General features: G+C 38.6%; 1 protein-coding gene across 1 annotated transcript in view; it reads right to left on the reverse strand.

Moving 5' to 3' along the window:
* The window catches only part of LOC115629083 (protein sickie-like), a 31,237-nt gene extending 18,252 nt beyond the window's left edge, over nucleotides 1–12,985 (reverse strand). The window contains exons 1-3 of the mRNA XM_030525397.1: nucleotides 12,747–12,985; nucleotides 12,166–12,695; nucleotides 11,462–12,120 (exon numbers count right to left, since the gene is read on the reverse strand). Of these exons, the coding sequence (XP_030381257.1) occupies nucleotides 11,462–12,120; nucleotides 12,166–12,695; nucleotides 12,747–12,985 (1,428 nt within the window). The remainder of the gene's footprint in view (nucleotides 1–11,461; nucleotides 12,121–12,165; nucleotides 12,696–12,746) is intronic.
* Between the last annotated feature and the right edge of the window lie 2,204 nt (nucleotides 12,986–15,189).

Below are 15,189 nucleotides of genomic sequence, written 5' to 3' on the forward strand. Positions count from 1 at the left end.
ACACATTTAGTTTTCTGTTTTTGGACGCGCACAATGTTTGCTTTTGTCCACACACTTTAGCTCTGTAGTGTGTGCCGAATTAATAACAGCCTTGTGCTGTCCACTGCAGTGATAATATGTTATCGCCTGCCTATAATGATAACAAGCTGATACGTAGCCTTCGATTAGGGTTTTAGTTACTGCATTTAAAGTAGGTCGTTCGATTGTATAACCTACTAGCAAATACGCTACGTGCTTTGCGACACATATTCAGTTTTCTCTTTCTACTTAGATGCTCTGGCTCATGTCGTTATGTTACTTTCTAATATTTTGCAGAAAACACCTTCATATAAACATCGCTGATTTACAGTAGCTAGCATTTTCATGTGGGGTTGTATGGGCAAGGAAAGAAGAGCAAAAGCATCTCTCCTATCGTCAGATATGCTCTCTAAAGGATGTTTATAACATCATAAGCGATTTGCCTCGCAATCTTTTCTAAAATTTGAGTTCCATTTTACCTCATTTATTGGTTGAATTTCCCGAAACCATACTTTTAGCCATTGTAATTAATTATTAGCAACCCAAAGTAAATTGTTATTTTGGTGTTTAGCTTAAAAATTGCTGCCACAAAACACACTTAACAACAACAAGACCTCCGATTTGAATAAGAATACGACAATGTAATATGAAGAGATGAGCTGATAGAAAATAGAAACCCTTAATAATCAAATAAATACTTTCACCTAAAATTTTAATTTGTTATTACACTACCAAGAGGTATTCACAATTTTCCGTTGTTCAATCGAACATGGACAAAATGCTGCATGTCAAAGTTTTACCCCCATTTGGGTAAGCGACAAATGGCAGACTTTCATTTTTACATATTTAGACACATAGAGTATACATGACGGCTGTAAATGCATGAAATTTGCTCTCCATATTCCACAAATGCATAAATCTTCGACATGCCACAAATGTGTGCGCATCACTTGAATATTTGTCGCAACATCGGGCGACCATATGTGGCCGTTTTCTTCGTCGTTGCAATTGTGAATGCGGCTGTGTCTGTGGCTGGTCCGCTTGTCAGTTCGTGTTGCCTGTCCATATGCAAATGTGTCAGGAACATGTGTAGGCGTGTGCCCTTTGACCTTTACCCAAACGATTTATGTCAAGTGGGCGACTGTTTGCAACAAAACAACTACAACAACAGCACTTGACATTGGCTGCCGCATCGAAACTGTAACTGTAACTGCAGCTGCAACTGCAACTGTAAATGTAAATGTAACACAGTGGGAGCGGACAGTGTTGCCATTGTCATCATGCATGATTTATTATGCAGAGGCAGAAACACTTGCGTGGGCATGGGCGCAACATTAAAAAGTCAACAGTTACACGGCTTGCCATTTGCATTTGAAATGTTGATTGATGTTATTGTTGCCTTCCCCTTGATTGCTGCTGAAAAGGATGCAGACTCGTATATATATTCAGTGACCTTGACTGGCAACTTTGGCTGGTCAGTGAAAGTTTTACAGGAACGGTGTGTGTGTGTGTGTGTGTGCGTGTAGGTGGCTACCAGCACTAATGGTTGATTGATGAGGGGTCACCAAGTGGTTGGCATGAGATTTTAATTCACTTGAAAATGTTGTCTGACCATAAAATTCGGAGATGAACAGAGAGATGTGAACAGTTGCGAAAGGTTATAGAGATATAAGCAGTTCTGGGGAATAATGAAATGCTGTAGCGTTAAAGATAAATGGCTTCTGTGACTAATAATGCAGACCTAATCAACAACTAGAGGTGACGCCAAAGCTATCTTTATTGAAATCTAAATATATAGATATTGATATTCCTTAATGAAGTTTTGAAGGTCAGCTTTTGCAATAGAGCTTGAAACATGTCAAAGAACTTTCATCTTCTTAGATTAATATTCTTAAATTATGTAGTAAAGATAGATGTAGTTTTTGGAACAGCATTTTGTACAACAACAACGTGTATAAGCAAGTGTTTACAGAATTTCTTGATTATATAGAAACGCAGAGATGCAGACTATTTGTTTCTTTAATAATTGAAATTAGATATGGGCCAACTAACTCGGTGCTTCTTAATTCCATTGAAAATATTTGGGGTGCTCTACACGTTGAGTTTACTCCGATTAGAGCTTTCTTCATTGAAAACTCTCAGAAATTCTATGATTATTATTTAGTTTTTATTCAAAAAACCATCAAAATCTGCAGGACTTTTGAGGTATAGCGTATAGAGTTCGCAAGTTAAATATAACTGTTCATATTAAGAAGAAATGTTGTTTGGAAACATCTAAAGAAAAGCTCTAACTATCTTTTTCATTGGTGTTTTCATTATTTGTTGAACAGAATTGATGATTACCTTTTTGAATATTTACACAAAATGATTGTTTGTTGCATTTTCTCGTAATTGGTGGTATAAGTAATATTTCTATCACCGCTTTTAAAAGTCCAATGCTGTCTTATTTCTTTACATATTGTTAGTTAATTTGTTACCTTAATTATTCTCGTTTTAGAAGCTTAAAGATATTAATAAGCTGAGAGCAGAGGTAAAAGAATCCCCTTTTATTTATATAAAAAACGCAATAATTTGGTACTGCCCTCTTTCTTTGCATATTGTTCGTTATATTTGATTTCTTAATTATTCTGTTATTCTTCGTTAGTTATACGATTTCCGCCCGTCTACCTATATTATCGATTGGTCGCGCCCACTTCTGCCAATTCATAATTGCCGCGCGTTCTTCTTTATAACGCAATTCCTATCCTTGGCTCCGGCTCGCCATAAAAAAGTTCCGACACATAATAAACTGATTAACACTCTAATCCGTTTTGATTGCTTATGACACAAATGTTTGTATCGAAAGCCGAAGCCAAACAACATCGTGAAAAGCCGCCACCAACCGACCACCAACGGCTGCACAGAACCCAGGCTGGCCGATCGGAACAGTTCGGGGTAAAGCCAACGCGCCGACATGCGCAGAAATAGCAAATCATCATTAAAATCGTGGACAGTTGAGCACAAGATTGGAGGAGGAGGAGATGGCAGAATGATGGCAGGATGGATGGAGTGCAGGAGGACGATGTGCAGTTTGAGAAGTGAGAGAAACGGCACCAGAGCCATGCTGGTTGCTGGTGGACACACACAATGCCACAAACCGGCATGGTTGGAGCTGCCTTTGATCTTTTGCGCATGCGCCGCTGCCGCATGTCCACTGCCAGTGCCAGTGCCAGTACCAGTACCAGGAGTTGCTCGAAGATACAGCCGAAGAAAACAAGAAGAGGAAGAAGTAGAAGTAGTTGTGGCAGGCGGCTGTTTTATTTGAACAATTGAAGTGCAGTTTTATGATTCGTTCCCTCTCTCTCTCCCCCCTCTCTCTGCCACTTTTGTGGGGCGTGCTGCTGGCCACAAGTGGCGAGAGGCATTTTAAAAATTTGTTGCTTAGATAAATTTGCCATTAGAGGCATGACTTGAACAAAAAATAACTTACGCTACCCCATGGTATAGGTTTTATGTGCAAATGGTCTTACCTGCAAAGAGAAAGAAATCGAGATCGCAATGTTAGTTTAGTTGCTTTTATATTTTTGATATGCGGTCGCAGAATTATAATTGAAAATTGTGCTTAGCTGATTGGTTGGCATGTTAGAGGACTGGCAATGCATACAAAATAGTTTCATAGCTGAGCTTTAGATCTTAGCTTACAATAGTTTTGCAATTATGTTCACTACATATCGTACTATTAAACAGGGGCTAGGTTTGACAAACATTTGCTTTGAAAAGTAAGCCTCAAGGAAGTTTTTCCTGCGAGAAAACAAGTACAAACAAGAATTTGCATTGTCTTTGTAAAGTTATTTTTATAGCATTTTTATGTAAAATGTTCCAAACTTTATGCAAATCATTTGTTTGTTGGTCATAACTTGAAACAATAACTCAGAAATGACTCTTAAAAACAATTTTCTTCATAAGGTGAGTGAGAGTTACAGGAAATACTTTGTTGCTGTTCTGACATTGGCTTAGGTTTGTATAAAAGCTCGAAAAATTGATTTAAAAATGACTTTCAAAAAAAATGTCTTGCATTAGTTGTGTGAACATTACAAGCAAAAACTTTACACTTCTGTCGGGAAAACTGAGTTATTCATTTTTGCCAAAAGCATTAATTTAGTTTATAATTTTTGGTCACATGAAAGTGAAAAAGTATAGTTAGATTGTTAGGAGCATTGTTATTCTTACATATTGTAAAATATTTCATATAATTTCTAAATGTTGATTTCTAGCTTTTGAAAGTTTTCAGATATAAACTGCTACTTTGATTAGGATTTTAATCTTTAACATCTATTTAATGTACTTTTATATTCCTATTTCTATGTTATATTTCTTTTTCTGGCGGTCGCTATATTGAAACAATGGTATGTTGGATATATTTTGGTTTATATACGAAGCGAATTTATTACACAACTTCCGCTGTGAATGTCATGGAATTGTAGTCGAAATAAATCGTATAAATAAGCAAGAAGTGTTTGTTTTCTTAACAAAACTTCGAGCCAGCAAAAGTCAATAAAAATTCCCAATTACACATTTCTTATGCAATTTAAGGTCAATATTTATTTTAATGTGATTTTCCTAAATCATTTCCGAATCAAATAAAAAATGTTTTCTATTAAGAAAACCAGCTATTTCATTTAATTTTATTTATTGGTTTTTCATTTGAATATAAGACCTCAACGTTTCCACCCAAAATACTGAATAGAAACAAAAACTTCTTCAAATAAAAAAGCTGTTTTTCCTTTAAATAAGCAGAGTTGTAGGAAGACCTCAGAATTGAGCTTCAAATAATTAAGTTTTACTGAAAATATTGATTTATTGGCTTCCAAACGGAGCAATTTAGTATACTCTGAGGACTTTTCCATTGAAAAGTTGTTTATTTATTGACAAATAACAGAATACAAAATGTTCTACATTGTCAAAATCTGTTTCACATATCATCAGGTTAAGGTTTGTTAAAGAGTTTTAAGTTTTTTTAAATTACAGCCCAAGTAAAAGTATAAATCAAATAGGTAAAAAGTGTAGTTTAAAGTTGCTGTATCTGGTACATTGCCTATTTACAGATGCTAGCAGATACATTTTCGTAACCATATTGTTTTCTTTTGTTGCACCCCTCTTTGAATGATCAGGTTTAATGCGGCAGTTACAGCGCCTCTTTAACTCATCGACATGATCAATGTCCATGCGAGTGCACTTTATTATTTATTTTTTATTGGTTTTTTCAAGACCGGAAGCCACAAGACGCAGAGCAGCAGCAGCAGAAGCAGCAACAGCAACAAAAACAATGCGTTGTCTTGCTTCTTAAAAATAAAACTCATGCAACCGAAACAAAGGCGGCTGCAGAAAAAGCGGCCACCAGTTCCACTTGTCGATAATTTCTACTTTAAAATTCAAATCAGCGTCTCAACGTCTTCTTTCTTGGCCACTTTTCCATACCCTACTACTGTTTGTGTGTCTGTCTGTCTGTCTGTCCATCTGGAAGGCAGCCTGCTTGCTTTATCAAATAAAATGCACTCAGTCTCTAGTCTTCTGCTGCTTCACTCTCGGTTTGTTTGTCTGTCCATTGTTGTTTATTTTGGTTTTGGTTTGGTTTCGTTTGGTTTTCTGTCTTCAGTCTGTTTGCTTGCGCTGATTTCCTAGGGGAGTCCGACAAACAGACATCAATTTGGTCCTTGTGCGCACACCTTCGGCAACTTCATCAACATTATAGTCATCGTCATCGCCATCGCCATCGTCATGTTCGTGAGCAACTTTGTCTTTATTATCCGACAAGTACAGACTTTGGACTGCTGCGTTATATCTGTTATGGCAAGGAAAACAAGTTTTTTCTCTGTCTAGGCAACCCTTCCCGCTTTTGTTAGCAAGCATGTAATTGAGTCTGCCTCTCTCATTAGAATGTATTGCCGTGTGTTGCCGAAAAAAGAAACAGAACTGAAACTGAAGTTGAAGTTGAAACTGGTTCTTCGGTCTGCTGCGGCACAGGTGGCTCTCACACACTGCCTCCCAAACTGTAAGCCGCCGGGGCACACGTGCTGTCGCATGTGATCGAGCAAATGAAAACATAAATTAATTACAAATTGCATTTGTCATAAATTAAAAGACAGCAATTACCGCGACTCATGTAAAATGCAGCGCCCCATGGCGCAAACTTCAAATGCAGCTGCTACCCATGCCTTCAGAAATATGTGAAAATCATGTTGAGCCACCAAAAAATAATCAACGAAAAGCTATAGTCTTGTGTTCGCATAGATCAGGTGTTGCTGTCATGTAGCTTTTGACAAAAAACATGCCGCCAAAGTGGGCATAGAGAGTGCCTGAAGTTCAATCAAATATGCAGTCAGTCATTCAGTCAGCCAGTCAGTCTGTCAGTCTGTCAGTTGGCATCAGAGTAGGCCGCATTTCGTCTCTACTTACGAATACGAGTGCGAGCATATCTTGCAATTATTTTATCTATCCATGAGCTACAAAAATATTGCAACTCAAACAAACTAGATTGACCAACTGACGGACTGAGTGCCTGACTGTCAGCTGCTTGTCACGCAGCTCGCCAGCTCGCTGGCTCGTTTATCATGCAGTAAAAAATATAAAAATATATACTTTTAATTAATAAGCAACCAGAGATGCCAAAGATAAAGCTAACGAGTTATTTAAGCCGTTTGCCAATTTGTTCGCATTTTGTCAGGCCAAGACGAGCTGCAAGATTTATTAATTATACAAAAAAAGCTTGTACTCGTATACTACTTGTATATATACTGCATATGTATGTACATCGGTACACGGCATGTGCATATTCAGGTACAGCTGCTATGTAGAGCACATGCAACAGCTTCGTTTGCCCTTGCAGCTGCCACAGAAGCCGCACAAGCAAATGCGTCAGCTGCTGTGGCAAGCTCGATAGTTTCCCCCCAAATGTTACGAGTTGGTGGGAAAGCCAAAATGTTCAAGTAAAAAGTTTTTGATTAATTTGTAGTAATTACTTTTTATTCACAATTTAATTATTGTATTTAATAAGATTATTTATAAGCAGCCATGAAAAGCTCAAAGCTACTAAAAAGTAGTTTCTGAGCAGTTTGCTTTAGAAAGAGCTAAACTAAATAGCCATAAGCGTTTGAATTGCCAATTGACGTTTATTTGTAAAAGGAAACCATGGACTGCCTTTTTGGAAGAAATAAATTTAAACGATTAGCTCAGTTAGCTGAGAAAATAATGCTTTTTTGCAAGGAAAAGCGCGCTTGCCGGTTGACTATGTTTGGCATAATTGAGTTAGTTTTTTCCCCCTGTTCATCTCTAATGAAATTTTCTGGCTCATAGAAGTAGAAAATTACCAAACAGGATGGCAAAAATCAAGGAGTCGAACACTGATCGAGGGTGCTGATTAGGCAATGGTAACTGTATTTGCCTCAAACACTTACACGCTAGGTAATAGAAATAAAAATAAATAAAATTAATAATTGACAAGTTCAACCTAAAAAAAAACTAAATTTTGTAACTAAATTAAATTAAGTTGAATTCAATTAGAAATACATATGTAGTGCCTAGCGCAATAACTTAAAAGTAATCTTGTATTTGTAACGATAGAATAAATTGATAAAATAAATAAATAAGGCTCTGGTATCGTATACACGACCACCAGGGTCTGGAAACAGCGGTCACACCTAAAGCTAATGTCGAAATTTAGGCAAAAGATGAGGAAGATACTGAGATGGGGCGAGTTTCTAGAAGTACGCCGAGGAAAAGCTTCTGCTCTCCACAGTCCTGGAGTATTGCAGTTTTTCTCAAAATAATTTAGGAAAGGCCTTAGTGCTAATTCTGCTCTACAAATTAGAGCTCGATTCAGGTTTGCTATCTAAAATTCTTGCTCCTATAGTTGGCCATTTGCCTTCCAATTGAACTTTTCGAACCGTTCGCCAAATTAATAGCGCATGTGTGCCGCTCATAGAGACATCAACAAAATCAAAAGCCCATCAATCAAATTGTCCCATCAAAAACTCAAATTATAGCAATAGGGTTTGCTGTTGTTGTTGTTGTTGTTGCTGTTGATCATCATCATCATCATCATCGTATCATCATCAGCGAGCTTGTTGTTAATTGCCAAATATGTAAATCGTTGGAACAATGTGCGCGTCAAATGGAATCAATTTAAAACAATTAATTGCCCCACACTTGACTCCTCGAAATATTTGACACGAATGTAACCTTTTCAACTCGCTGACTGCACACAATGCTTGTCAAACTGTGTCGTGTTTGTCGTTCACACGAATTTCACTTTTCTTCTGGAGCGAGCGCGTCTCAAATTACTTGGCACAGCTGCCGACAGCTGGCCAGTCATAAATAAACATGAAAAACGCCTTAAATGCTGCCACAGCGATGGCTAAGCCTAAAAACTGCTTGAAAATCGCGCCAAATGAATAAAAAAAAACAAAACAAAACGCGTGGAGTGCGCAAAAAAAAAAAAACGACGACAACGACAAGCAGCAAACGGCATTAATGGCAACTTTATTTGTTTTGAAAGTTGACATTGATTGGACCCGCAATTGGCGACGGTGTTGCCAGTGGTTGTTGTTGTTGTTGTTGCTGTGTGGTTGGGGTCGTGCTACATGGGGCTTTAATGGGCTGCTTATGTTCGACGTTGTCGCAAAAAATGCCTGAGTGACAGCCTTGTGTGCGAGTGTGTGTAAGCGATATGCCATTATGTTTAACAGAAGCATATCAAGTATGTGAAGATATATTATCGACAGGCACTGTGAAACATACGAAATATTTTATGCTACAAACATGCTTTTATTTGTTGAAGATCTAATTTAAAATTAGTTAAATTTGTTAGTCTCTCGCAAGTAATCAGCAATTTGATAAGTTCTTAGCATGATTTTCTAAAATGTTGCTTACAATTAGAATTTAAATGCTTTCCGTCCAGTACTCACTTACATTTCATTAATATGCTATCGATAGCGATAAATTATTCATCGATAATTTCTTGTATTTTGTATAACGCTATGTCCTAAAAGTTTGCTGCCTATTTATTTATATATTCGTACTATTACTTTAACGAACTGTATATATTTGACCGATTTATCGTTTAAAACGCTTCCAATCAGTGAATCAGTGAATATTTATTAACATACCATCGATATTAATCAGTTAGAAGAAATATCCTAAATAAATTCCATTACTTTTTCTACGTTTTGTTAGTTCTTTAGCGATATCTTCTCAACAAACTTATCATATCTAATGCTTTAAGATTTAAAATATGCCTTGTAAGTCAAAAGTAATATGAGATTAGGAATTAATATTTCTAATACTTTAGATATTTAGTTTACTTAAAAAATTATTTATTATGTTTCGACTTTTATGGTATTATTATTATTTATGATATTCGTTGTAAAACAGCATATTTATAAACTTAGTTTCATTATTTTATTTATAATTTTATTTTATTTACTATCGGTAACACATAAATAACAGTCTACCGATTAAATAAAAATACAGCTAAACTAGAGTTGACTAACATTAGCTGGGAAAATACTGCTATACACGTATACTTGTATAATGCCGTTTACCTACTGCCCTACATAGGCGTCATGAGAAGCGCGGAGAAGGGCTTACTCGAGCCAGGTCTACAGCTGTTGCTTCAACAAATTTAAAGTTGTTTTCCCAAGCCGAGTGATATTTCAATTACTGCTCGTAGTTGGTTGAATCAGGTCATCGGTTTTGGACATGAACAGGCAAAGTTGTTGGCTCTGTTACAGTTGTTATTGAGGTTGAGGTAGCGAAGGAGTTGGGCGCCAATTCTTGCAATGCTCGTGGGATGGGATTAACGACAACAGACAACAACAAACAACAAAATGTGCAACTCGAACTGTAATCGCACATTCGAGTACATATGTATGTATATACATACTATATATACTTGTATGTACATCCGCATCCGCCGTGAATTTAATATATGTATGTATGCGGCCTTTGTCTGCTGCTCCAAGACTTTTGTTCATTTATTTAATATGCCGGTGAGTTGGCCTAAAGGCAAGCAAACCGAGTCGGACAAATGGAGTCGTATGGATGGAGTGGACGAGAGGACGGACCGGACTAGACTGAGACACAGCTCATGCAAGTTTTATTAAATCAATCAGTGGGCCTGTCATGTACGCCATATAACGGCGTCTGACAGTTGCAACAAAGCGAACCACCATGCACCATGGGCCTGAACAGAGCACAGCTTACTAAGCCTAAGTAGAGTATTATACGAAGTTTTTATAATTGAAAGAATAGGTCTTCCAAGAGTTTATCTTAAGCTTGAATTTCTCCCCCCTATTTCTCTCTAGTTTACTGGCTTGCTGGTATTTTAGTTCCACAGTAATTGGGAACAAATTGTTTAATACTCAAAAAGATTTGTTAAGTTCAGGAATTTACTTTAAAAAGTCTTATTAAATTGTTTTAAAATAAATTAATTGCTATATTGTTCCCTCATTTTTCTTCGAAATAACAAACTTTCTGCTAACATCAATTTTAAATTAAATGAATTGGATTCGGTTCCGCTTTCTATAAATTACTACCCAATAGATATAATTTTGGTTGCAAAATAAATCTAAAACTAAGCATTCGTCTTACTTTTCAAAGAATATTGGTACAAGATAAGAAAAGCAATATAACATCTTTTTATAAAGATATATTGATATTGAACTAACATCTCGTAAGCCTAAATAACCTAACATTATAGTAATGTTTTACGATCCTGATTGAGTTTTCTCACAATGGATGGATTTCAGTCAACCGCTTTCTACAGAATGGTATAATACAGAATTAGATCTGTGGTTATCGGAGGGATACAAAATCTAAAAAGGTTGATTTGTTTCTATCTTGGGCTGCGGTCAGACATGCAAATAGTTTGCACAGAATTCTCATCTTCCCTCTTTAAAAACTAATTCCCATAAAAACATATTTTGATATACTTGTATGTATAATTCTTATTGGTTTTATCTAGAATATACAAGTATGTAGCACATATTGTATTTATGACATGTTTGTAAAGTTCGACAAATTTGTGTGCAAATGATTTGCGCGTCCTGACATACTATTATTAAACATAAATACTTATTTTTAAGACTTTTTAATTCGACTTCTAGGAGCTAATCTGACAAATGAGTATTTGAGTTATTTTAAAGCAATAGTATATCTAATGCAACCCATAGTGCAGTGGCCATTTGGCAACATAGAACTGGCCATTGGCAACTGGTAGCTGGCCTCTGGCATAGCTTTCCTTATGCGACATGGTGTGTGGCTTCAGTTTGCATTTGTAATGATGCCACAGATAAGCAGACGGGAGGCAGAGATGGAGAGCCTTAATTGTCAAGGAATGCGAATGCGAATGCGAACATGACAAACGCATGCCACATATAGCAGGACTTATAGAAAGACTGATCTTTACCTGTTCCTCCATTGGACTGGTGTCCAGTTGATGCTGCTGCGCCAGGCACAGTCCTCCGCTCATGGGTGGACACGACTGCCGCTTAAAGTCTCGGCGTATGGCCAACTCGTACCAGGGTATGAGTGGCTTACTCCTCAGCGTTGTCTGACAGCCGATCTTGAAGTCCAGGGGATCCATGTATTCGGGGGCCATGCGATTCAGATCGGAGACGGCCGCCTCGGCCGAGGCATATATGTTGCCAGCAGACCGATTATTTGGATGCCAGGTGGACTGCATGTAGTAGCCGTTGTGCGGCATGTCCAGCAACGAACCCATTGGCACATCGAGACTGCGATGCAGGCCAGCTCCCAAGCTTTTCACCCGCATGTGGCCGAGGGTGTGATAGCGACGATCCACGGAGGCGGGCAACATGGGCATGGCACTGGGCACTACGAGTATTTCATCTTGGTCGATGGTGGCCAGACTTTGGCTTGTATAGGAGCGTTCCAAGATTTCGGCGCTGCTGCTGCGTTGCGGCTGCGGTTGCACCACAGGCAGCTCGTAGAGATTGAGCCGCGGCTGCGGTGGTCGTGTGGGTGAGGAGCCGCACATCTTTGGCTTGGCATAGAGACTCTCGCGACGCACCGGCGCCGGTGGTGGCAAGCTGGGCGACAGTGGCACTCTGCCGGCATAGGTGGGACTCTCACTCTCGCTGCGCTGATAGCTGGAGTTCAGCCCCAAGAGCGTGAGTGGACGACGACCCTCTCGGCCCTCGCCCAGCGACTGTGCGCGCTGATATTGCGCGCAGCTGCCCGTGGAGCTGACGGAGCTGTGCCGCACCGGGGTGCGTCGGGTCTTGGCCGGCGACTGTTCCTGCATATCAAAAGAGAGCGCTGGCTTGGGCACCGGTGAGTAGCAGCCGCGCTCCGAGCTGTCGTAGGAGCTGCGCAGACCGCTGTCCAAGCGCCGTTTAGGGCTGTCCGGAGCGGTATACAGAAAGATGGGCTCCTCTTCGCCGGCCGTATTATAGTCGGGCGTTTTGGGCGTCGCACTGCTCTGCAGGGAGTCCAGCGAGAAGCGTGAGTTCTTCTTCACGCTCTGATAGTCGCAGGGCATGCTGCCGCCTCCGGAGGAGCTGGAGGCATCCGACAGCGGGCGGAAGTTGGCCGCAGTGCTGGCATAGATGGGCTCCAGCTCCAGACCTATGGTGGGGGTGCGCACGGGCTTGGCTCGAGCATAGATCTCCTCATTCCCACTGTGACCGCTCACTCGCCGTTGTCTGTGCTTGCCATTGCCAGACAACGACCCGGATCCCGAACCCGTCGAGCTTTGGCTGTAGTTGCTCATAAGGGAGAGCGTTCGTTTGCGCTCCGCATGTGGCGGGCGCAGCAGCTCGTGGGGCTGAGCGGATGCCGCTGCTTCGGTGGCTTCGGCGGCGCGTATGGAACGGGAGCGCGTGAGTCCTCGAGCTCGTATCGTGGCATAGCCATCGTAGATGGGCGTTGTGGGCGCCACTGGCGGACGACTGCTGGTGCTCGCAGACATTTGTTGTTCGCGCACTTAGGTTCAAGAACTGGTGTTTTTTTTTTCTTTCACTCACTTTTGGAGAGGCTTCATTTTTCAAAAAGTTTTCATGATGCCTTCTTTCATGCTCTTTCTCTTTGTTATTGGTATTATTATAGTTTACTTTAAACGTTGATTAATTGTTGCTGCATTGGAGTTGTGGAGGGAATTATATCATTTATAAATGAACGACGGGTGGTCGAGGGTCCAGTTACTTGGCTCATTTCTTTGATTATGCTTTACGAACTAAATCTGCATCAATCATTTTTAATTGAAGCTAAATTAAAGTTGTGGTGCCGTTTGCGTTCAAAGACCTCCTCCGGTCGATGTCTGTCTGTCTGTCTGTCCGCATTTTAAAGTCAGTTACGCAGTCTGTCAGTCTCACTCAGTCTTTCAAATAAAATCGACTCATTAACGCATAATTAGCGCTCATTTCACATGAATCCATATCTGTGTCTATGACTATGATTTGGTTTGTTTGGCCGTAGGCTTTGATTGACGGTGTCAGCGGCCGTAAATGAAACCTCGATGTAGCATTACAATGGCGCACTCTAATGGATTAGCTTGCGTATTTCTCATTGTTGCTTTATTTCAATGTCAAGTCGAGCACGTGTGATGTACGAGTATACGGGTAGGTGAAGTGTACGACCTGCCGAATTTAACACTCTTTAGAGACTCTGACATTGCTGGCTCCTCAAATTGTCAACAGTAGGGGGGCTGTTTGAGAGCTCGAATCTTAAAACTAAATCTATAAGTTAAAAAAACTCGATTGAAGAATCCCTTTAAGGGCTGTAGAGCCAAACTTTGGAACAGAAGAACTATAGATCTTTAAATGGATAGCGGAAAGGCATAACGGATGCATAAGTTTCAAAAATGTACATTCAGAGTAATATTTACAAAAAAATTTCTTATTATTTTTAAAGAAATAAATTAGTAACTAAGCTGCGCTATTTTTGTAAACGTATTCAAAAGATTGCATTGACAAATTTAATATTTTATGCCAAATATATTTCCAATGGAATGCTTTATAAAAACCGTAATTTCTAGTCTAAACACGAATATTTATCAAGCACCTCACGTAAATGCAGCGTTTATTGTAGACTGTGCGTGTTTGAGACCCCGTTTTGTAGACCGTGAAGAAAACAATAAGTCGTGTGTCTGTCAGCTGATTATAAGTTTGTATATATATCGTATATATTCCTATTCGACAGAGAACTAACATAACAAACAACGAAAAACAGATGTAAGCTTTTAAAGAAACCCAGACAAGTTTAGTCAAAATATGTTGTTAAGTGACGCCATTAGGTGATAGTTGAACTCAAGTTAAACACGATTTACTTTTAAAATATAAATAATCGGTGGGAAGTGGAACATTTTAGAAGGCCCAAAGAACCTACGTTATGAGCAAAATTTAGAAATAACAGAATATATCTATTGTTATCGCATTTCTAGTTGATATTTATTTCTTAGATAAGCTATGAAAAAATAAATAGAAATTTGTCTAAGACATCAGTACTAGTACCAGTACCAGTACAGACAACAACTATTTGAATAAATTTTGAAACCATGATATCACGCAGGCATCAAAGCATAGAATTGAATAACAAAAAAAGTATTGAATAACCTTTGGCAGTCATGATATAAAATCCTACTTCTAAACTAAAGATAGATCCAAACATTGGCGGATCGGAATAAATAAAAATTTTTAGCAATCATGATATGAAACCGTGCTTTCAAATTAGTGGATTAACTCCTCAATATGGCAAGCGATTCTGTTCAATATCTTTTGCAAAGAAACCACATTTCTTTTTAAAAAATTACTTCATGCCCATAAATTTAAAAAAATATTGGAAATAGGTAATTTGTTTAATAATAAAATATTTGTCTTCTTTAGAATGTAATTTTTTAAATTAAAAATTAAAAGTTTGTTATTATTATAACGAAAAATATGCCTATTTAATGAAGCATGAAAATAATTGATTGCTTTACGGATTTGAAAACAAAAGTCTTCCAATCAAATCTCTCATATTGTTGAAGAATTGCAAAATTGTATTCTATAAATACTTTTGGATATATAGTATCGTGAACAATTGATGGCAATGGCTGCCGATAGAACAGAGAAGCGATCACGCTTTTTTCAACATGAGTGGCAAATTTTGATAACATCGTAAATGAGGGTAGCAAGT

Source organism: Scaptodrosophila lebanonensis, unplaced genomic scaffold, assembly GCF_003285725.1.
Source record: "Scaptodrosophila lebanonensis strain 11010-0011.00,11010-0021.00 unplaced genomic scaffold, SlebRS2 tig00000134-arrow-arrow-pilon, whole genome shotgun sequence".
NCBI classification, from domain to species: domain Eukaryota; kingdom Metazoa; phylum Arthropoda; class Insecta; order Diptera; family Drosophilidae; genus Scaptodrosophila; species Scaptodrosophila lebanonensis.